Raw genomic sequence first — 23,153 nt, 5'->3', positions numbered from 1 at the left:
ACAAGAGATTTGGAAGAGACCAGGGGTGGAATTATATGGTTTGTCTCTGTGTCCCAACTCAAATCTCATGTTGAATTGTAAACTCCATGAATCTAGGGAGTGACCTGGTGGGAGGTGATTGGATCATGGGGCAGTTTTCCCCATGCTGTTCTTGTGAGAGTGAGAGCATTCTCATGAGATCTGATGGTTTAATAGTGGTAATTCCCCCTTCACTCTCTGTCTCCTGCTGCCATGTAAGATGTTCCTCCCTTCCCCTTTCCCTTTCGCTGTGATTGTAAGTTTCCTGAGGCCTTCCAAGCCATTTGGAACTGTGAGTCAATTAAAATTTTTCTATTATAAATTACCCAGTCTTAGATATTCTTTATAGAAGTGTGAAAATGCACACTGCTGTAACACTTTCACTTTAAATTGGGTCAATCAGTTCAGCAATTATTTATTCCAAACTTGTTGTTTCTTTGTTTTAGAACACCATTTGAATTGCAATAAAAAGAGTTGCTTAAGTTCTTTGTAGATTTGCAGGGGGAGGGGGTAGTGGGAAGGGATAGCATTAGGAGATATACCTAATGTAAATGACGAGTTAATCGGTGCAGCACACCAACATGGCACATGTATACATATGTAACAAACCTGCACGTTGTGTACATGTACCCTAGAACTTAAAGTAAAATAATAAAAAATAAAAATAAAAAAAGACTTGAATCATAAAAAAAAAAGATTTGCAACAGAACAGAAGGCTTAATTTTAGTTATTCCAATTTTATTCATATATTAAATAAAATAATTATGGTGAATAATTTACAATATTTTGCTATTATTGAAATGTTATTATTTTGACTAGTAAAAGTGCCACATTATGGTGCTATTAATATAAGCAGAATTACTAGAGATTTAGTAGTAGCAGAACATAAAATTTATCATGTATTTCCTCACAGGTCTTACAAGACAAGAAACTGGTACTGAGGTTTACACTAATTTTATATGAAGTCTAGAAGTGGATTCTCTCCTTAAGATTGTACCCCGGTTAATCCTTTTTTCCTTCAATACATCCTAAGTTAAGTGTCATGTTGTCTTATTATTTTATCCACAGAATTAAGAGCATTTTAGCTTGCTAAAACATATATTATTTATTTTTCTTTTTTCATTTGTAATTTTGAAAATGCATGTGGCTGATTGGTTTATCCACTCTGCAGGGAGTAAGAGTTACATATTATATTGTACAGCAAACCTACACATCCCTGGAATGGGGAGGCATTGAGAGAATTATTGCACAGTTAACAAAGAATTTAAGCCTTACTAAATGTCTACATTTTAAGCAGAAAGATAGTTTAAAGTAATATATTTTTGCTCTCAAACTATACCTAAACATTGAATATTTTTATGCATGCAATAAATATCTCCCTAAAATACATGGACTGGTCATTTGATACTTGCTGGGAGGTTTTATTTTTACAGCTTGGGGAATAAAGATTAGAAAGTCACCTTCATAAAATTTGAGCTAGAAACATGGCACACACGTACAATTAATTCTTTAAAAAAAAATACCTAAAGAGCAAACAAAATAAGTAGTTTAGAAATAGAATGTTCAGTCAGCTGTTTCTACATTTAAGAAAAAGCATTTCTGCTGCCCTTTCCTCTGCTGTTTCTTTGCTACTTCCCACTTCATTTTTTATGTGACCCTTCATATTGTCCTTCTCTGTCACATTCTCATCATATCCCCAACTCTTGGTTTTATTGTCTCTGCCTAAAAAAAAAAAGTCCTTTTTTAGAGAAACAAAGCAAAAAAAAAAAAAAAAAAGACTCTAAAATCTGACCTTCACCCTGCTAATAAAATTGATATATATATACTTCTTTTCCAAATTTATTAAAATTTTAACACAGCCAGTACACGTTTTATTGTAAGAACACAATAGAGGAAGAGTATACTGAAATTGGATTTTACAGTTCAGAAATTTTGTGATATGACGCAAATCACTTCACTTACGAGTTTTCTTTGCTATGCAACAGAGATAATACTACTTTTAACTTATTTGTGAGGATAAAATGAGAAAATGCATCCACAATTTACTTAACATAATGCAACAAATTTGTGATGTGGATCTTACTGTGAGTTCTCAGACTCTACTATCCCAATAGAGTTTTTTGTTTGTTTGTTTTTGCTTGTCTGTCTAAAGCTTATCTACAACATACAATGGTAAAAATAAGGGCAAAATGTTAACTTCACCATTGTTTATATTTCTAATATCTATTAAACATAAAAGAGATGCATTCAATTTGAAAGCTTATTTAAGTAGTGCATTTATAATTGCTTTGGGGGGCCCATGGGATTTTGAGAAGCTGCCTCAAAGAAAGTGGGGAGATGTCAGGCAGAGCTTTCAGCTCTAGCTTCAGGTAAAAAAATCTTACTTTGTCTGACTTTTTGAATAATATATCATTAGAGGAAATGATTCATGACCTAAAAAAACAACATAGAAATCTTGTCTATTTGGGAGGCCGAAGCAGGCGGATCACGAGGTCAGGAGATCGAGACCATCCTGGCTAACACAGTGAAACCCCGTCTCTAGTAAATATACAAAAAATTGAGCTTGCAGTGAGCCGAGATCGCGCCACTGCACTCCAGCCTGGGCGACAGAGCAAGACTCCATCTCAAAAAAAAAAAAAAAAAAAAAAAGACATCGTGTTGTCTAGTGGAAAAAAAGCAAGAAAAACAACAAAATAAAACAGACTATAGCTAGTGGCTTTGTCTTGTCTTCTTCTCTATCTTTGGTTTAATTGGTGGACGACTAGAATTTTAAAGGCTTATCAACTCCAGCAATACTTGGTGTGTGTTCTTGAGGTGTAGCAACCATATTGGTATTAATTTATAAGTTGCATAAAATTCATGTTTGACACTTGTTATCTCATCTCCAGTGATTTGTTTAGAATGCTTTGGAGACCACAAACATAACAGAAATTTAGTAAATGAGGCATATTATACCTATGAATGTATTTTAAACCTTATCTAAAAATACCATCAAAAATTAGCTTCTAGCAATAAAGCATAAATATTACAAATAATTCAATTTTGAGACATTTTTAAATAATAGTATCATTACTAATCTGGTTCTGGAAGTTACTGAATAATAAAATAACTTTCAGCTGAAAAAATCATTAATTTTATTCCTTTTAAGAAAATTACATTGCAAATAGGTATTTACATACCGGATCATCTGGATTATACTGAATAATATACTCTATCTGTCCATTTGGTCCATCATCTATATCTGTAGCTCCATTGTCTCCTGAAAATCCTGTAAATATTGTGGTACCAACTGGAGTGAGCTGAAAGGAAAAAAGATTTTAAATATCAATTCTCATTTTATCAACTGCACACCAGAAATGTTAAAGCATAAAAATCAGCTCTTTATTACCTAAAGGAAGATACCAGTTGGCAGCCCACAACCACAAACTGAAGTGTTTCAAAAGAACAGTTTTGAGCCTTACACAGGAGTTCTTAAAATGTCTGAAATGTCCAACTTTGTGATTCTTGCTATGGGTGAAGAAGCAGAAGACCCTGATTCCGTGTTAAACACATTTGGACCAATTTATAGCCATTAGTATGTTAGCTTCTGTGGAGAAATTGCATCTGTTGTTTCTCCTCAAAACCCTTGATGCAATGTTACCTACAGGCTAGAATTTAAACTGTAAGAAAAAATTAGTTTAAAATAAAAAAACGATTTATGAGTGAGCAATGAAATCCAGGTTGATGATTATATGCAAGTGGCAAGTTTGAGAAAGAGAAATTGCGGACAATGAATAGTCTGTATACTAGAGGAAAATACTGGGAGTTTCTTGAATGCTTCTGATATTGGTTGAGTAGAACATGATCAGGTCACTGCAGCTGGAGAGATAGCCATATCTTTTCATTTTGGATTAAAATGTCAGAACTTAATGTGTGTGGCATACAAAACCATGATCTGATGTGTGACCTAAATTGCTAGTCTTAATTCTTACTTATGCCCAAAGAGAATCACCGTTATTTTTCTTACCTGTAGGTTTTTGCACAATGTGCTCCTATAACCAGAGTAATTTTTTTAAATTCTCCCTTCCCAGTTTTTAGATTTTAGCTGAAATACTACTCATTAGTTAAATTTCAACTTAATTAGATATCACCTTCTCCCATACCACCCCTCAAACAGCATTACACATGCCACATCAGAAGATGATTCCCCTTTTCTTGTGCTTGCATTTTGCACTTTGTTCCTATAATCATTGCATTGTTAGAGGAACTAAGTGCACTTCATCAATAAACATAAGCTCTGTGCCTCTACAGACTGGAGCCTTTTAACGTTTGCTCAGGGATTTGTTCTCTTAATTTTTGACTAGGATTCCTTCATGGTAAAAATAGCTTAAGACGCAACAAAAAATTGCCTTATTCAATTTTATTTTCAGAAACTGAAAATTCACATTTTACAAGGATCCCTCAGGTAATGTAAATGAGTGAAGCAAGCCTGATGAGATGGTAGAAAATAGATAGAACATGCCCTCTCTGATGCTACTCGGAGAGGGTAGCTGCTACTAGTAGCTGCTGCTCAATCCCAGCAAATTCTTGCCATCTTGGAATATGGAGCCCATGCTACCAAGTCTTCTAATATTTTAATTGTATATAAAATATCTTGATGCTAAGATTGACAACATATTTTTATTATTTATCTATTTATTTATTTATTTATTTATTTATTTATTTATTTTGAGATGGAGTCTCGCTCTGTCACCCAGGCTGGAGTGGAGTGGCGCGGTCTTGGCTCACTGCAAGCTCTGCCTCCCGGGTTCACGCCATTCTCCTGCCTCAGCCTCCAGAGTAGCTGGGACCACAGGCACCCACTACCATGCCCGGCTAATTTTTTGTATTTTTAGTAGAGACGGGGTTTCACCGTGTTAGCCAGGATGGTCTTGATCTCCTGACCTCGTGATCCACCCACCTCAGCCTCCCAAAGTGCTGGGATTACAGGCTTGAGCCACCGCGCCCAGCCGACAACAGATTTTTAAACATTAAAATATAAATAGGTAAAATAAAATATGCCCATTGCCTCAACAACTACACTAGTTTGCAATCTCTGATTTAGGAAAAGAATATAATTATGATTTAAAAATAAACCATAAGTACAAGGAAGTTCAGTATTTATAAGGCCCAGTTTCCTAGCAGGCAGCATTAAAGGCAAACTTTGGAGAGCTGAGAATGAAGTGAGAAGAGATGGTTTAAGTAGTACCTATGAGGACATCCAGGGACCACTGGGGATAGATTTAGTAGAAATGTTAGTCAGCTAAATAGCTTCTAAGCTGACGTTCTAATATTTTTCTTTTTTAATGGAATTCCTGTCACAAAAGACATTCTTATCTTTTATAAATATTCACCCATTCTTATGTAGCTATACTTTGATATTTTTATTACCAACTTATTTTTAAATCAACATATAAAATTTTGTATATTTGTTGTGTACAACATGTTTTAAAATATGTATAACTTGTGTGATGGCTAAACCAAGCTAATTAACATATCTATTACATACTTTTTTGTGGTGAGAGCACTTAAAATCTATTTTCAAAAATAGATAGTTATTAACTGTAGTTACCATGTTGTACAATATTTATTGAATTTATTAGTTCAAGAAATTTAAATTTTGTATCCTTTGACCAACATCTCTCAATCCATATCCCAGCCCCTAGTAACCACTCTTATACTGTCTGCTTCAATTACTTCAACTACTTTAGATTCCACATACAATTGGGATCATGTAGTATTTGAATATCTGTGCTTGGCTTGTTTCACTTAACATAATGTCTTCCAGGTTTATCCATAATTTTCAAACTGTGAAATTTTATGATTGGATGACATTGATTTGTTTCCATATATCTAATAAAACAAACTTAAAAATTTTGTTGCCAAAAAATAACTATGTCATGGAGGTAGACATAAAAGCAAAACGAAAAATCAAAATAAAACAAACAAATTTAAAAAAATTAAACAGTATCATCTGTGGAAATTTTGAGGAAAAAAAAGGGGTGCCCATGCCTTTCAATCTACTTACTGGGGTAATGTATACTATTGGACCAGATTCATTTTGAAGAGCAGGATCCCAAAGCCCTACAACTGAGGGAGAAAAAATTGGTCTTGTGGGGGAAGATATAGGACATCCAGGGAGAACTTTACGTTTGCCACTCTTAATCAAGATTAAATTTCTGGAATAAATATTTATATGACAGAAATGTGTTGGAATAGGCGGTTTGAAAGATTTTAGTCCTTACAATGTAATATCTGTAAAGTTGAAGGCATATTTCTAAATTCAAGATGCAAACTATTGAAAAGATCAATGTTTTTATCTAGCTCTACAATGTTTTTTTTGAAATGACGAAAAGGCCACATAAAAGTATCATGATGTCTTAATATATTACCATCAAGTAATATTTTTCTTCATCACTGACATGGCTTTTTCCATGCAGAAATCACATTTGTAAGTATAATGTTTAATATGTAGTCCTTTAAAATAAACTCTACATTGTTATAATGTTTAATATGTAGTCCTTTAAAATAAACTCTACATTGTATCTCTTTGATTGCCTTTCAAAAAATATACTTGCTGACGAAGCCTACCAAAGATTGATAATAGACTACAGGAAAAAAATTGAATATGCATTTGCCTATGGTTTAAATTTTGAGCTTAATCCAAAGAGTAGCTCAGTTTCAAATGTTCTCATTTCAGGATTTGAGCTCATTTTGTGTGCCACAGGTAAATTTCCCTAATCATATTTGTGTGGCCATATATACTTTTATTATTTCTGAAAAATTGCAAGTAGAAATATGATTCTATAATAAATTTAATTAATTTATATCTTTGAATGGAAAATAAAAGAGAAACAATTGTATTAGCCGTAGGAATAGAGAAAACCTTTTTTCTATAATGTTATTATATAAAGGTTATGAATCATCCCTAAATATAATTTTAAGGTCTTTTTTAGACAAAATTTTAGATTCCTTGAAAATTAAATGAAAAGCATTAGTGTAATAGCAATAGATTTCAGCACGTTCTTTCATTCATGGCTATCTTTCTTGACAATTTCTGTAAAAATTTCTCCCCAATTTCAAGAATATGGTATTTACTGGTCGACAGTGGAGGATGAGCAGTCTCAGAAGTTGTCCCAAGGTGAGGTTTGCTCTCCTCCATAGTTGCACATTTAAGGCAAGTGTCTTAGCACAGATCACTCCTGTGTATTTCTACTACTAGTTGTGCAAGCATGTACAAATAGCCATTCATATGTAAAATGCAATACAAAATGGATCAGTCATACATTTTTTTCATGATCTGCTCAAATTTCATGATTTGCTCAAATGGTAGACCTGTTCACATATGAGATAGGGTTGAGGCTAATATGAGAGAAACAGCCGAGAAAAAAGAAGATAAGGTATATGGGCAAACATGGGAGGTCTGAAAAGACTAAAAAGGCTCTAATGAAGAGGCGTATGCCAGATGCAAAAAGGCAGAAGAAAGTAGAAGCAGAAAAAATGTTTTTTAAAAAATAGTAGATCCTGGCCAGATGCCATGGCTCACACCTGTAATCCCAGCACTTTGGGAGGCTGAGGCAGGAGGATTGCTGCTTCAAGTTTGAGAGTTTAAGAGTTTGAGAGTAGAGATAGATAGATAGATAATAGGCCCAGACATGGTGGCTAACGCCTGTAATCCCAACAATTTGGGAGGCTGAACTAGGTGAATTACTTGAGGTCAGGAGTTTGAGCCCAGCCTGGCCAACATGGTGAAATCCTGTCTCTACTAAAAATACAAAAATTAACCAGGCATGGTGGTGCACACCTGTAGTCCCAGCTACTCAGGAGGCTGAGGCAGGAGAACCCCTTGAACCCAGGAGATTGAGGTTGCTGTGAGCTGAGATCATGGCACTGCACTCCAGCCTGGGGCAGAGAACAAGACTCTATCTCAATTAAAAAAAAAAAAGATAGATAGATAATAGGTGGTTATACGTATATTATATTCAGATCTTTTTTGTGCTATTATAAAACTGTGAACAAAGAGACCTACCTTATGTTTCATAGATAACTCTTAAATGCTGTATCTCAAAATCACAATTACCTTATTATCATTACAAAAACCAAACAAAAGACATGGCAGAAAGCACACCCCTAAATGGACAGATAGCACTGAAATGTATGCAAAAACAGAGTGTTAGTAGTGAACTGAAATAAATTTAAAAGGTCCCTCTTGACAGCCTATTTGCATCCAAAAGCTCTTTAAAGACAGACCATAATTTTTTTCTTTTTAAAAAAATATTTCATAGCATCAATTGTAGAAACTGCTTCATCAGTACAAACTCAATTAATTATTCTTATTTATATATATTATGTATGCTGATGAGACTGAAACTTTTCACAATTTCTTCACATTTTAATATACTAAATTCCCCACAAGGCCTCTATACTGGAACACTGTTTCCACATCCTCATCCTCTGCCTGCCTGTTGCTGGTACCTCGGACAACCTCAATTTTAGAGGTGATTTCCACCCATTCATTACGCTGTTCAATTGCAATAGGATGGCCAGAGGTTCTGGCAGCTCATTGTCAAAAAACCCTGCCCACCTTTTCTTGCTTCCATGAAGAAAAATATGTAGATTTCACTGTGAAGTCTAGTTCTTCCCATACTCTTCCTAGTTTTCCTACACAAAAATTTTCTACAGAATGTCCATGAATAAATTATAACCATAGTAGGACCCAATACAGCAAGCACATGCAAGTAGAGTAACTTTATATTCATCAAACCGATGGTATGCTGTTCACTTGGAATAAAATATTGAGAGGGATATGTGGTAGAAAGTCCTCCACAAATCATAATATTGTGTTGTACATATATATTTGGTGATTAGAAAATTCCTCTGGCATCAATATCATTGTGTTGGTAGATAACAATGATTTTCTGTTTCATATTTTCTGGAGTCTCATGTGTCACATCAACATAGAAACAAAAAGTTTAGTAAAAATAAAATACTAAAAAATGATTTCTGAATACCTAAAATAGTTTGCACATGTATTCCAAACCAATGACTTCTGATAGATTCTAATGGCTTTAATGATTAAACAGAAACCATATGAGAGTCCTAAGAAGAGAAAACATATACTATTGTATAATAAATACAACTGAAATAATACCTCTTCAACTGGAAGACAATTGTTACGAAAGGATATTATCCAATTTGGGAACTTGCCCAAAAATAGAGCCACTCTAGAGGAATAATTTAAAATACGATTGATGAGATTTTACTTTCTCCCATGCTTCCTCAAGAAAAAAAGTTTTCTGTTTTCTCCTACCCAGAAAAAAAATGGAGAATATCTGAAGGATATCAAATTTTGATAAGCTGAAACAGAATTAATCATTACAGTTACTTATCATATAATGATGATTTATTGAAAGAAATGCTACCGGGGTGGCAGGTGCTCTATTTCTACTAATAGACATTAACAAAACAGAAGCATTATCTTTAGTGGTGCAAGGTTACATATCAGTCTGTGTTAAAACACTACACATTTATTTTTCAATTGTTAATATCATTGATCTGATTTATGGTATTAGGCAGCCACTTCACGTCAATTAATCTCTTAGAAAACCCAATCAAGATAAGGCAACATTCTGTACAAATTATCATTACTAGTGAAACTGAAGGAATCTTCCATGTTTAATCAACAATGAGAACTATGATTCATCCTTTAACTTTCTCCCCAGATAAAATAATGTTATAGATTCATTCTTGCAAGTAATCCCTGCCTTGGAAATATGCTTTAGAAATAGTAAACAAATTTGAAACCAAAGGCTCTCCACACATGAAATCCAGAGTTGATTTTGTAAACAGGCAGTAATTAGTGGAACATTATTGAAAAATTCAACATTTTCTGACAATTATGAAATTACAATGTCTCTGAATCTACGATTATTTATTGAAAGCATATCATTTGCCAAATCATTGTTTCTGTGACCATCATATTGGTCTTACTTTAACTAGTAAATATAACATTTGTTTTATTCAACCATTTTTCTAAATCAACTATCCCTTTGAAGTCCATCTTAAAACTTTCCAGAATTGATTAAAAAAAAAACATATTCTTGAATTCAAATACAGTGCAAGTTATCTTGTAATGCTTTATTAACATTAAAGAAAACATAAGAAAAGAGCTATAGCCTTTTGTCTAGTTAACATTAATTTATGAAGGTACAATTTATATTAAACAAAATGCAGAGATCTTAAATATTCAGTATGAGTTTTGACAATTTCATGAACCCATGTAATGAACACCTAAACAAAAAATAGAATATTTTTATCATACCGTAAAATTTCCTAATATCCCTGAACAGACTAGCTTGTCAGATGCAGCTGCTTTTGACTTCAATCAAAATTGCTTAGTTTTGCCTGTTGTTGGACTTCAATAGAGTGTGTACCCTTTCTTGTCTGGCTTCTTTTTTTTTTTTTTTTTTTTACAGTGTTCTGTTGTCTCCACTTTTTACTTATTTATTTTATTTTATTTTATTTTTTTTTTCTTTTATTATTATTATTATTATTATTATTATTATTATTATACTTTAGGTTTTATGGTACATGTGCGCAATGTGCAGGTAAGTTACATATGTATACATGTGCCATGCTGGTGCGCTGCACCCACCAACTCGTCATCTAGCATTAGGTATATCTCTCAATGCTATCCCTCCCCCCTCCCCCCACCCCACAACAGTTGCCGAAGTGTGATGTTCCCCTTCCTGTGTCCATGTGTTCTCATTGTTCAATTCCCACCTATGAGTGAGAATATGCGGTGTTTGGTTTTTTGTTCTTGCGATAGTTTACTGAGAATGATGATTTCCAATTTCATCCATGTCCCTACAAAGGACATGAACTCATCATTTTTTATGGCTGCATAGTATTCCATGGTGTATATGTGCCACATTTTCTTAATCCAGTCTATCATTGTTGGACATTTGGGTTGGTTCCAAGTCTTTGCTATTGTGAATAATGCGGCAATAAACATATGTGTGCATGTGTCTTTATAGCAGCATGATTTATAGTCCTTTGGGTATATACCCAGTAATGGGATGGCTGGGTCAAATGGTATTTCTAGTTCTAGATCCCTGAGGAATCGCCACACTGATTTCCACAAGGGTTGAACTAGTTTACAATCCCACCAACAGTGTAAAAGTGTTCCTATTTCTCCACATCCTCTCCAGCACCTGTTGTTTCCTGACTTTTGAATGATTGCCATTCTAACTGGTGTGAGATGGTATCTCATTGTGGTTTTGATTTGCATTTCTCTGATGGCCAGTGATGGTGAGCATTTTTTCATGTGTTTTTTGGCTGCATAAATGTCTTCTTTTGAGAAGTGTCTGTTCATGTCCTTCGCCCACTTTTTGATGGGGTTGTTTGTTTTTTTCTTGTAAATTTGTTGGAGTTCATTGTAGATTCTGGATATTAGCCCTTTGTCAGATGAGTAGGTTGCGAAAATTTTCTCCCATTTTGTAGGTTGCCTGTTCACTCTGATGGTAGTTTCTTTTGCTGTGCAGAAGCTCTTGTCTGGCTTCTTTTGCTCAACTTAATGTTTTTGTTTGTTTGCCCTTAGATCCATCTATTTTATTCTGTTTCACTAATGTTTTTCAGATTTCCTTTAACATAATATAGTTTTCATATCTGTTAAAAATCTTGATTCCATTTTTTATCATAAAAACTAGATGATTAATATTGAGTTACTTTCTCTGAATAAATAATAGACAAATTCTTGCAGATAAGTGTATTTAAAATAAGAAAGAGAATTATTACTGTTATATAGAATGGTAAGTAGCTCTAACTATCTTTACTAAAAACTGAAGAGCAATTAATTTAAGTTGAATATACACATGAGCTTATTTATTTATTTATTTATTTATTTATTTATTTATTTATTTATTTTTGAGGTGATGAGTTTTGCTTTTGTTGACCAGGCTGGAGTGCAATGGCACAATCTCGGCTCACCACAACCTCCACCTCCCAGGTTCAAGTGACTCTCCTGCCTCAGCCTCCCAAGTAGCTGGGATTACAGGCATGCACCACCACGCCTGGCTAATTTTGTGTTTTTAGTAGAGACGTGGTTTCTCCATGTTGGTCAGGCTGGTCTCAAACTCCCGACCTCAGGTGATCCACCCGCCTCGGCCTTTCAAAGTGCTGGGATTACAGGTATAAGCCACCGTGCCCGGCCCATATGAGCTTATTAAATTAGAAGCTGTTGAATATTTGAATACTTGAATGTTGTAAAACAGCTAAAAAATGGATTCCCACTTACATGCTTAAAGTAAAAAGAAATGTATTAATATGTGCTTCTTTCACTTTCTTTAATCTCCTTCTCTCTTTCTCTCTTTTACCTGTTTTCTGATTTTCAGAGAGAATGTGCCCATCCTATGGAAGATAAAAATGGGGACAAGTAAGAGGAACTATGTTTTAGTCTTATTTCTTTCTTTAAGTGCTTTTCTGTACTGTAGATTAAGTGCCAGTACTGTATATTCAAAGAAATTCCATAAATGGGGATGCTCCTGAAGGTCCAGTGATTTTTATTCCTTGAACAGTTGAAGATATCAAGTTTTGAACTCCATGATCCATGTTTCTAAACAATAATTTATTTCATATTAAAAATCACTTAATTATACCTGGAAATTGTAAACAAAACACACACAATATGTAAAAAAAAGGATATTCAACTCTATATGGAATGTCAGTGTTATGCTTGTCATGAATACTGTGTTTTTAGATTTACCAGAATAATTCTGATAAAAACAGATGTTCAAAATACATGTATTAAATGGAAGGAGATGATATAACCACAATGAAATGTAAAAGAATAGCATAAAACTATGAGAAATGGATTTGGAAAGTGAAAACTCAAATTAGATAGATTCAGAGGTAATGTTAATTTTACCACAAAGCTGAAGTCTCGATAATGTTCCACTAATTACTGCCTGTTTATAAGTGTATCTCTGCACTTTCATGTGTGGAGAAACTCTTGGTTTTCAAATCTGTCACTATTTCCAAAGCATATTTCCAAAACAGGAGGATTGCAGAAAAAAAAAATGGCTAAAACTTGCACTAAGTATTTTAAAAGTATCACCTCCTTTAATCCTCAATACAAGTTTATATCATTTATTTTGTTATCGTACTTATTTTATGGTTATGAAATTACAGGCTTAGAAAGCTTCTGCCTGATGTTATTATTCTAATACTTGGTGAATAATCTGAAATGATATAATTTAGATTATGTATCTCATTAAAGATAAATTATTTTGGGCCCCTAAGAAAAATGTTTTGGGTTATTTTACAGAAGGAGAAATAAATTCAACTTAATTATAAAATATCTCAAATAATATATTGCACAGTGTCTTGTTTAAAAGTATTCATTCTTAAACACTGTGCAATATGTTATTTGAGAAATTTTAGAATTCACTATTAATGAACTTCTGAAAAAATGAGAAATAAACAGGGAAACAAATAAAATGTGGCACATAACAGAACCCAAGATTCACAGATAATCTGAAACCATATAATTTAGATTATGTATTAAAGATAAATTATTTTGGGCCCTAAGAAAAATATTTTGGGTTATTTTACAAAAGGAGAGATAAAGTCAAATTAGCCAGTAAATGCATTTTAGGAACTCTTCTTCAAATAATTATTACTATCAGAAAAAAATTGATTCTCAGCAAGCAAATTATTTAATAAATTTCCAAATTCACCATGATTTCAGTGTGCAAACCTTTACATTAGTAATCAAATCTCTATTGCTAGAACATTGCCTAAACCATTGAAAAGCATTCAATAAGTGCTCAAGGAGCAAAGAGAAGAAGAAATATAGCCAACCACAGTAATTTACATTTTCTTCAATTAGATTTCAAAACATAATATTTCAACAATCACTAATAAAAATGGTGGGTAAAAGTTCAACGAGAAACAGGATAGTTACAGTCTTAACCTAGTTCCCCACAATATAGCTTTAATACCTGTTAAGTATTAAGTACAAAATTACTGGTAAATACAGTGGGGAAAGCTGGAAGACACTGTTTTGTCAAAGTGATAAAAGCCATCACTACCAATAATGAAACAGATACATTGTATGTCTCTTGTGTTACATGCTATGATAAAAACAGGATTGTTTTTGAAACATTCATGCACAAAGTCTATGAATCATGAGAAAATATCAGGTGAATTACAATTTAGAGACATTTTATACACTCCTCTGGTCCTGAAAAATATTAAGGTCATGAAAGTCAAGGAAATATTGTCGAAATGCTAAAATTGAGATTAAAAATATTGAAAACTAAACTTGGTTTTAGGAAATACACAATAAAGTAGTAAGGGCTGAAGAAGTTTCATATTTGCAACTTAATTTTCATCAGTATAAAATAGTTATGTATTTATATATGATATATAGCATACATTATATATAATTACATGGTATATATACACTTAATATATGACATACTTATATATACATGTAACATATGCTGTATATTTATCATACACACACATATCTACCTCTATGTGACTATTTATCAATTAGTAAGAGGAAAGAAATACTGTCTGACCAGTGAGTCTCAATACTGTCAGGTAATCAAAAACAAAAACAAAAGCAAAAACTATCATAGTTTAGAGGAGAATGAAGAAACATGGTAACTAAAAGTAATTGGTATTCTGTATAGGGACCTGGAAGCAAACAGGACATTAGGTAAAAACTAAAACCATCTGAATAAGTTATAAATTTGAATTAATAATGTACCAATGTTGGTTTATTCGTTGTTACAAAAAATGTACTATATTAATTTAAGAAGTTAACAATCAGGGAACTGTATATGGGACATATGAGAACTCTACACTTCTATTAAAATATCACTTAGGTCTAAATTGTCCTAATATTATTTAAATAAATAATGTAAAATATAGTTATGAATAGACCACTTCCATTACCATTTTCATTATAACAAAGCTCGACTTGAATATATCATTTAATATAAGAAAAATAATGTTTAAATATAATATAGATTTACTTTTATTACATTGAATTTTTATAAATATAATGCACATCGAACCAATTATTTGTCAACAAATTTAATAAGATATACTTAAAGAGTGAAAGAGAGTAAACAGAGAGGAAGAGATAGATTTTCATGCTTTTCTGTGCTTTCATTTGGCTGAAGTTCAGTTTTTTGTGTGTCTGCTAATTGACAAAATCATTAAAAATGTTTTTAGTCATTCCTTTAAAATTTCAAAGAAAAGCTAAAACATTTAAAAACCGAACAATGAGAACACATGGACACAGGAAGGGGAACATCACACTCTGGGGACTGTTGTGGGGTGGGGGAACGGGGGGAGGGATAGCTTTAGGAGATATACCTAATGCTAAATGACAAGTTAATGGGTACAGCACACCAGCATGGCAAATGTATACATATGTAACTAAACTGCACATTGTGCACATGTACCCTAAAACTTAAAGTATAATAAAAAAAACCCATTGTTTAAAATTAAGAGCTAATTGATGCAGTAGGTATTGATGAAAGATATGATTATGTCATGTTAGGAGAAACAAGCATAATAACATTTAAAATAAATTAGTATGCAATTACTAATTAAATCAGCATATAATACCAGGTAAGAAGAAATACTGAAACTGGTCTAATCATCCAACAGAACTGATGTTTATGTTTTCTTCTGAATAAACCTAGAAACTGATGCTCCCAGTCCTGAAACTTGCAAAAGTTGCATTTGCCTTATCTGAGTTCCTTTCCCAGGAAACCAACCATTAGACCTCTCAGCTAGTATGAAGGAACTGGAGTTTACCAGATCACCACATCTGGGAAATGAGATGCCAGACCGCTTACCTATCTTGATTGTCTAACCAACCACCTGCTTCCTATTGACCTTCATTTCCCCTCCCTAATTCCCATTTTCCCACATATGATTACTTTTCTTCCCTGCTATATAAACCCGCAATTTTAGTCAGCCAAAGAAATGAATTTGAGGCTAATCTCCCATCTTTTTGGCTGAAGCACCTGATTAAATCCTTCTTTTCTGGAAATGCTTGTTGCCTCAGTGATTGGCTTTCTGTGTGGTGAGCAGCAGGACCTAGACTGAAGCCCTGGCATTTTGGTAAAAATTACCTCTATGGTGAGCTAACTATTATGCATGTAGTTGGGCAGGGTGTTCATCTTCATGGGTCCCATTTCATTACCTTTTAGATTTTTTTCATAAATTTGTGGGATTCTATAGAAAAGTTATTAAAGGTTATATATTCAGTCAATTATAACTTTTTATAACCATATAATCACATCTGCTTTTTCAGCCATTGAATTTTGATCCTACATCATCATCATCATCATCCTATGATTCTATTCTTCATCCTATAGCCCTATAGCTATTATTTTGTAAGTAAGGTATTTTACAATGTCCCCTCACGATCAATTAAAGGGCATTTTCTGGTTGTTAATCTTACAAAGTTTGAATAGAATAAAAATCAGAACTTGTGTTGATTTGAATTGACAAATTTATCATAGGGAAAGTGCCCATCTGTGAATAGAATGAAGTTTAAAAGTATGTTTATTAGTCTTGTTGTTACATGGGATTTAGTATTCTTCATTTTGTTTGGTTATACCACTATGTTAACCATTTATTTTTCTTATGTCAAAAATATAACAGAGGTATAATTAGAATTGACATGACATACAGTTATTCCATAAAAGAAGGTGGTAAAAACAAAAATGCAGTTGCCCCTTGGTATAGGCAGATTATTAGTTCCAGGATTCATGTATATACCAAAATCTGCACATACTCAGGTCCTTAATTGACCCTGTAAAACACACACAGGTTTCACATCCATGAATATTGTATTTTCCATCTATGATTAGTTGAAAAACTGCATGTACAAGTGGACCCTCACAGTTAAAATTCGTGTTGTCCAAGGGTCAACTGTAAAGTTTAATAAAATATTTCCTCAAAAAGAAATGCTTCATGGTGAAAATAGGTATATTTTACTTTTAGAATAATATTTTAGGAATCATGATTGGATGAAAGCAGAAACTGCTGGATATAATTAGAAAGCTCATTGTCATCATCATTCCTACCATTCAACGAGTGTTATCTATTCATTGCATGCACCCAGCACCATAGGTCTCATGTTACATTCTCTGTATCCTTTAACCTTTAATAACCACCCTAAAAGTATTACAGTTTATTTTTATTGAGAAAACTAAGTCCATTAGAAATTAATTAATTTTCCATTATTATACAGGTAGGAAGTGGTCATCCTAAAACTGAAAACCTATGCTGTGTGACTCAATAGATTATTCTCTTTTCTCATAACACTGAACCTCGAACATGATTATTTTACTAAACTGAATCAAGTGCAACTTTTTTGAAATTAGTATTAATATTTATTCATATTAATGGTCTTACACTCTACACTTTCAGATTTTAAGACTCAGGAAATAAATATGAATTTTCAAAATTTCATGGAATTTTCTCTATGTACTCAAGCCCTATCAGTCTCTTGCCTAATGCATGTATACAATATGGTGAGCAAGTGCTCAGTTTTGGAGTGAGAATGTTTTGGTTACTGACTTAGATTGGCTACTAATCAGCAGTGAGATCTTGAGCAAATTCATTAATGCTTCCCTATTTCTACACTTTCTCATCTGTAAAATGAAAACAATGAACACACAAAGTTTGAGTCTGTGGGTAGCTATCTATAAGTATTAAGTAAGTTATTTCATGGAAAACACTTAGAATTTGCTTGGCACACAATGCAATTAATAAATGGTAACTCAATGGTAATTATTAGAATTCACTTATTATTGTAAAATACCTTTATTTCATTCAAAGTCAGGAGGTATGATATCAGAAATGTGGTAAACATATCTATGCAGTGTTCTTATTATGAACAAATTTGGATAAGAACAAATTTAAAATTGGCCTAGTATGAAATTAGTTCCTAATGAGTATGCCTAATGACAAAAGGAGTAAGAAAAATAAACATGAAAATTATTATAAATCTAAAGTTTGAAGACATTAACCTGGTAAGCAGGACATAATTTTCTATATACTTGTTATGTCAATATTTACCAAAAAATTTGATTCTTCCAGAAACTCAAGCTTATTTAAACTGCTAATATTCACCTTCCTAAATTGTGAATGGCATTTTAAATGTAAATTTATGAAGCATCCTTTAAAATTTCATGTTATTAATACTGAAAGAAACAGAATTTGATTAAACACAAATTCATTAAGCTGACTGTGAAACACTTGGGACCCTTTTCATTGATCCTTATAAAGCTGTGCGTCTAGAAAAACCTTTCAATGAAAAGAAAAGGTACATTTGGTCAAAGGAGAATAATATTAATGTTGCTTAATCAATGAGTTTAGTATTTCTGGGACATGAAGAGTAGGGTAAAAAAATCTCAACAGGCATGACAGTCATATGATGAATAAATATGTAATTTCTCCCTAATGTTTTATAAATAGACCATAATTCACATGGTTCATATTTATCAAGTTTTAAAAAGTGTTTTTTGTTGTTCTTGTCATTATTCTTGTTTTAATCTATGTAATTTATTACAATAATCTGGAAAGGTTATACTCGTTTCTTTAAAAAATTTACTCTAATGAGCTTCTTCACAAATTTAACTCAAAGCAAACTCTTGCTATCTCAGGAACATCAGTGTAGAAATATATATGTTATAGGATATTTTTCTGTATGATGACTGTGCCATTCCTAATTTAATGATAAACCTACTTATAGTACTTCTGTAATGTGCCAGGCACTGTTCTACTCAATGAAAAACAAAGTGCCAGCTTTAATGCAGATTCAATTTTAAGGGGGTACATATTATAACAAAAAGCAAATACATATGAAGTATTGATGCAGATAAGCAGTATAAGGACAACCAGCTTCAGATAGTCTGTTACAAGAGTCATAAAATATGCAGGTCATATATTATACATGGAAAATTTGTGGGGCTTTTTTCTTTCTATTTTAAAATGTATTATGTGTCTTCATTGAACCTTGTGAGGCAAAAATTCTAATACTACCATTTTTGTTTTCAGGTGAGAAATCTGAAGTACAGAACAAATTAAACAAAATGTTTTTAAGAAAGACAAATGAAACTAATAAATGGTAATCCAGCACCAGCATCATTGTATATTTGTATTGTCAGCAGATTTAGCTACTATGTAAAATCTTTGAAGAATCTTTCTCAACATGATTTTTGATATACACATGCATTAATTTATTGTGGGTATATTCAACAGAGTAGAATTGCTGAGTCATAGGGTGTCTACCTGTTCAGTTTTTGTTGACACTACAAAATAACTAATGTAATTGTGCCAATTTACTTATCTACCAACAATGTATGAAAGTTGTGATTACTCCATATCTCTACCAAAACATGAGAGTATATTTTCTTTCAATTAAAAGTTTAATTGAACTTAAAATAAATAAACATAATTAAAACTCCATTTTGCTAGGTATTATAATCCATGGATTACTTTTTAAAAATTCATTTTTGGTTTGTTGCTGATGTATAAAATTTATTTCTTTAAAGAAATATTGGATGGGCGTAGTGGCTCATGCCTGTAATCTCAGCACTTTGGGAGGCCAAGGCAGGTGGATCACCTGAGGTCAGGAGTTCGAGACCAGCCTGACCAACATGGAGAAACCCCATCTCTACTAAAAATACAAAATTAGCCGGGTGTGGTGGCGCGTGCCTGTAATTCCAGCTACTCTGGAGGCTGAGGCAGAAGAATTGCCTGAACCCGGGAGGCGGAGGCTGCGCTGAGCCAAGATTGCGCCATTGCACTCCAGCCTGGGCAACAAAGAGCAAAACTCCGTCTAGAAAAAAAAAAAAAAAAAAAAAAAATTGACCTTGTCTGCAGTAAACTTGCCGAACTCACTTTTTAACTGTAATATTTTTTTCTGTAAATACTGTTGTATAGTTCTACATATAATAATGCCATTTGTAAGTACTTAATTTAATGCCATTTTCCAACTATAAGGAGCATTTCTAGTTTGTTTTCATTGTATTTATTGATTTTAAGCTCAATTGTTTGATGATTAGAAAACACATTCTGTATAATTTTAGCCACGTGGGGGACATGCTGATACATCCATGAAAACCCAGCATTCGGTAAATTATTTTATATGTTCCATCCATGTGCCTGAAAATAATAAATTTCATAGTTGTTGGATACATCATTTTAAAATACATCAGGTCAATTTCGCAGATTTCAATGTTCAAATCTTATGTTTCCTTGCTTTTTAATCTTTACTTATTTTGACAGTTACTGAGAGAACTTTTGCATTAGTTTTCTATTGCTGTCATAAAAATTATCATAAATTTTGTGGCTTAAATTAATATAATTTACTTTCACACAGTTTGGTCAGTCAGAAGTCAGAGATAGCTCTCACCAAGCTAAAATCAAAATGTCTGTAGTATTGCATTTCTGTAGACTCTGAAAATGAATTCACTTCCAAGCTCATTCAGATTATTGGCTATATTTATTTATTTTTATGTTGGTAGCTGTCGATTGGGGTTCCTTCTAGAGTATTCTTGCATTTTCAGGCTATATTATAGCTCCATTCATGTTCAAAACCAGCAATAGTGGCCAAGTCCTTCTCAGTCTTAGATTGTCTTTGATCTCCCGCTATGCCTCATCTTATCCAGTTCCTCTTCCCTTGCCTCTCTCTGCCTCTAGCCAGAGAAAATTCTTTCCTTTTAAGGGCTCACGTTGAGATTGGGCCTACCAGAGTAATCCAGGATAATCTCCCTATTAACTTCCATAACCTTAATCACATCTGCAAAGCTATTTTTGCCAGGTAAGTGTGTAGATATCTTTGGGAGGCTTTAATTCAAATTATATGACCTTCCAAGCATCAATTTTTTCATTTCTAAAACAGGGATATTCCTTCCTTATAAAGCTACTGTGAGGACTAAATAAGATAATGTGCATAAAAAAGAGCTTACCACAGTGCTCAAAATACAGATATAGCTCCATAAACAATACACTTTAATTTATTTTAATATATTATAGGTAACCCACGCTTTAGAGGTTTTTATATTTCCTTCCTGTCTGCCTCAGGATGATAAAAATAAATGAATATTGACTGAAAAATTTTCTCTCAGTGAAAATATCATTAAAAACCAAGACACATATAAGCTCTATATTAACTTGAGATAAATTCTTCACATGCCCAAGGAAACATTATGTCTGCCTTGACTTGCTCTTGTTTACTTACATCAAAATAAATTTTAGGGGGTGAGATGCACCTCAAAAACCTGACATCACCGTCAAGAAAGATTTGTCTCCAAAAATTGCGTAAGAATGATCAGCAACTGTGTAATTTTTTCTTGAAACCAGGCGAACTATTTACTTAATGATACAACTGTTTAAAGCTAATTGAATCTTCACTTAAAGAGAGAAAAATACTTCAATGTCTTATGTCTTGCTCATGAGAAAGACATTTGAAACCTTGTTATAACCCGTGTCCAACATTTAGATAAAGGAATTAATGTTTTGGTGAATTCTTGACAAACTAATAGAAGAACATGTTTACAAAGAGCATAAGAGGGTAGCATTTAATGCATTTATAAAAGTGCTGATTGTGATTATGATAAAATACTATAAATGTAAATCATATTTGCTTGTAAAATAAGGTACATGAAAGTAGTTATAATTTAGAATACTAGAATGTTTATTGATAAGTAGTGAAGGGATGATTGACCTAAGGACTTGAGTTTTATTCCCAACTTCGTGGTCAATTTTGTAACCATCAATTTATACTACTGCTCCAGTTCTCAGTTTTCTCACAGTGAATAAAAAGAGTGACTAATCAGGACTTTAATTTTGGAAGCTTCCTTTATAAATCTGTGATAATGACTTTATTATACCTGTCTTTTGTATTTTAATGAAGTGTGAAATATTTTGACATTAACAATCTATTAAACTGTGAATGATGCTTTTTTGGAAAAACATTTAGATCTTTCTTAATTGCATAAACTTCATGTCTTATACTAAAAGGACAAATAGTATGAAAAATACCTTGCAATCTTGCACAGAATAAAACTCATTTCATTTAATTTTATTATAAACACAGCACTGTAAATGGGTGAGATAGGGATATCTATTTGTACACATACACATATACAGTATGCGTGTATCTAATTTTAATGTATCTTCCTAATGCATAATTCATAATAGGTAATTCATGTCAACTAAACCAATAGATAATTCATAATTTATAATTCATTGGACCAAACTAAGTACTAGTACTATGGAAGAACTATTCAAATGAAAAATGAGAATAATCATTAAATTTCTATTTTTTCTTTTGATGCTATTTCAAGCTTTAAATGCACTGTTTGTTTGTTTGTTTTTTTTCCAAGAAAGTAAATGAAAACAGTATGGGCAAAATCAAAGGTGAAAAATATGATCATCAAGTACACACATTTGATATTATCAAACCATAGAAGATATGACCATAGTGTCAATGGGATAGGATGACCTCAGTTATCTAAAAGGAAATGCATTGTGAGAAACTTACCAGTTCAACAATGTATTGACAGCTTTGCACGGTAATCTAGCTTCTCAAAATAATGTTTACGATCAAATCTTTACCTTTTCTATAATTTTATCACTCTGATATTTAGGAGTTTAGGGTTTGAAGAAATTGAAGATCAAAACATGTAAATAGTGATTATTTCATAAAAATAAATCAAGTAAAAAAGACGAACAAAATTTTGAGACTTGCATGGTAGGGAGGATCTTACTCTAGGCAAAATGAACAGTGTGAGCAAAGGCCAAGAAATGGAGATATTTATGAGATGTGAGGAAGCTAATCTGAACAGCATAAGGCATTATCAGGGAGAATTTGAGAATGTTCAGAATACATTGACAAATGGTCAGATTATGGAAAAGTTTAAGGTCTGCCAAAAGAAGTGACCTTTTGACACCCGACAATAATGAGAAATTGCAAAATTTTTTAAAAGTAGAGTTGCATGACTAAAATGATATTTGAGAAGGTTACTGTTTTACAAGGCACTGAAAAGATTAGAGAGGGAAGTGGAAATAGT

At 32.8% G+C, this 23,153-nt stretch overlaps 1 protein-coding gene across 4 annotated transcripts in view; it reads right to left on the bottom strand.

Annotated features, from left to right (window-relative positions):
* Positions 1-23,153, bottom strand: part of PCDH15 (protocadherin related 15) — a 1,016,126-nt gene that overhangs the window by 554,498 nt on the left and 438,475 nt on the right. For all 4 annotated transcript variants that reach the window (XM_063669967.1, XM_063669968.1, XM_054435813.2 and 1 more), the window contains exon 6: positions 3,198-3,317. In XM_063669967.1, the coding sequence (XP_063526037.1) occupies positions 3,198-3,317 (120 nt within the window). The remainder of the gene's footprint in view (positions 1-3,197; positions 3,318-23,153) is intronic.

Source organism: Pongo pygmaeus, chromosome 8 (genome assembly GCF_028885625.2).
Source record: "Pongo pygmaeus isolate AG05252 chromosome 8, NHGRI_mPonPyg2-v2.0_pri, whole genome shotgun sequence".
NCBI classification, from domain to species: Eukaryota; Metazoa; Chordata; class Mammalia; order Primates; family Hominidae; genus Pongo; species Pongo pygmaeus.
Note: the sequence above shows the minus strand (reverse complement) of the source record. Positions and strands in the feature narration are given on the sequence as shown.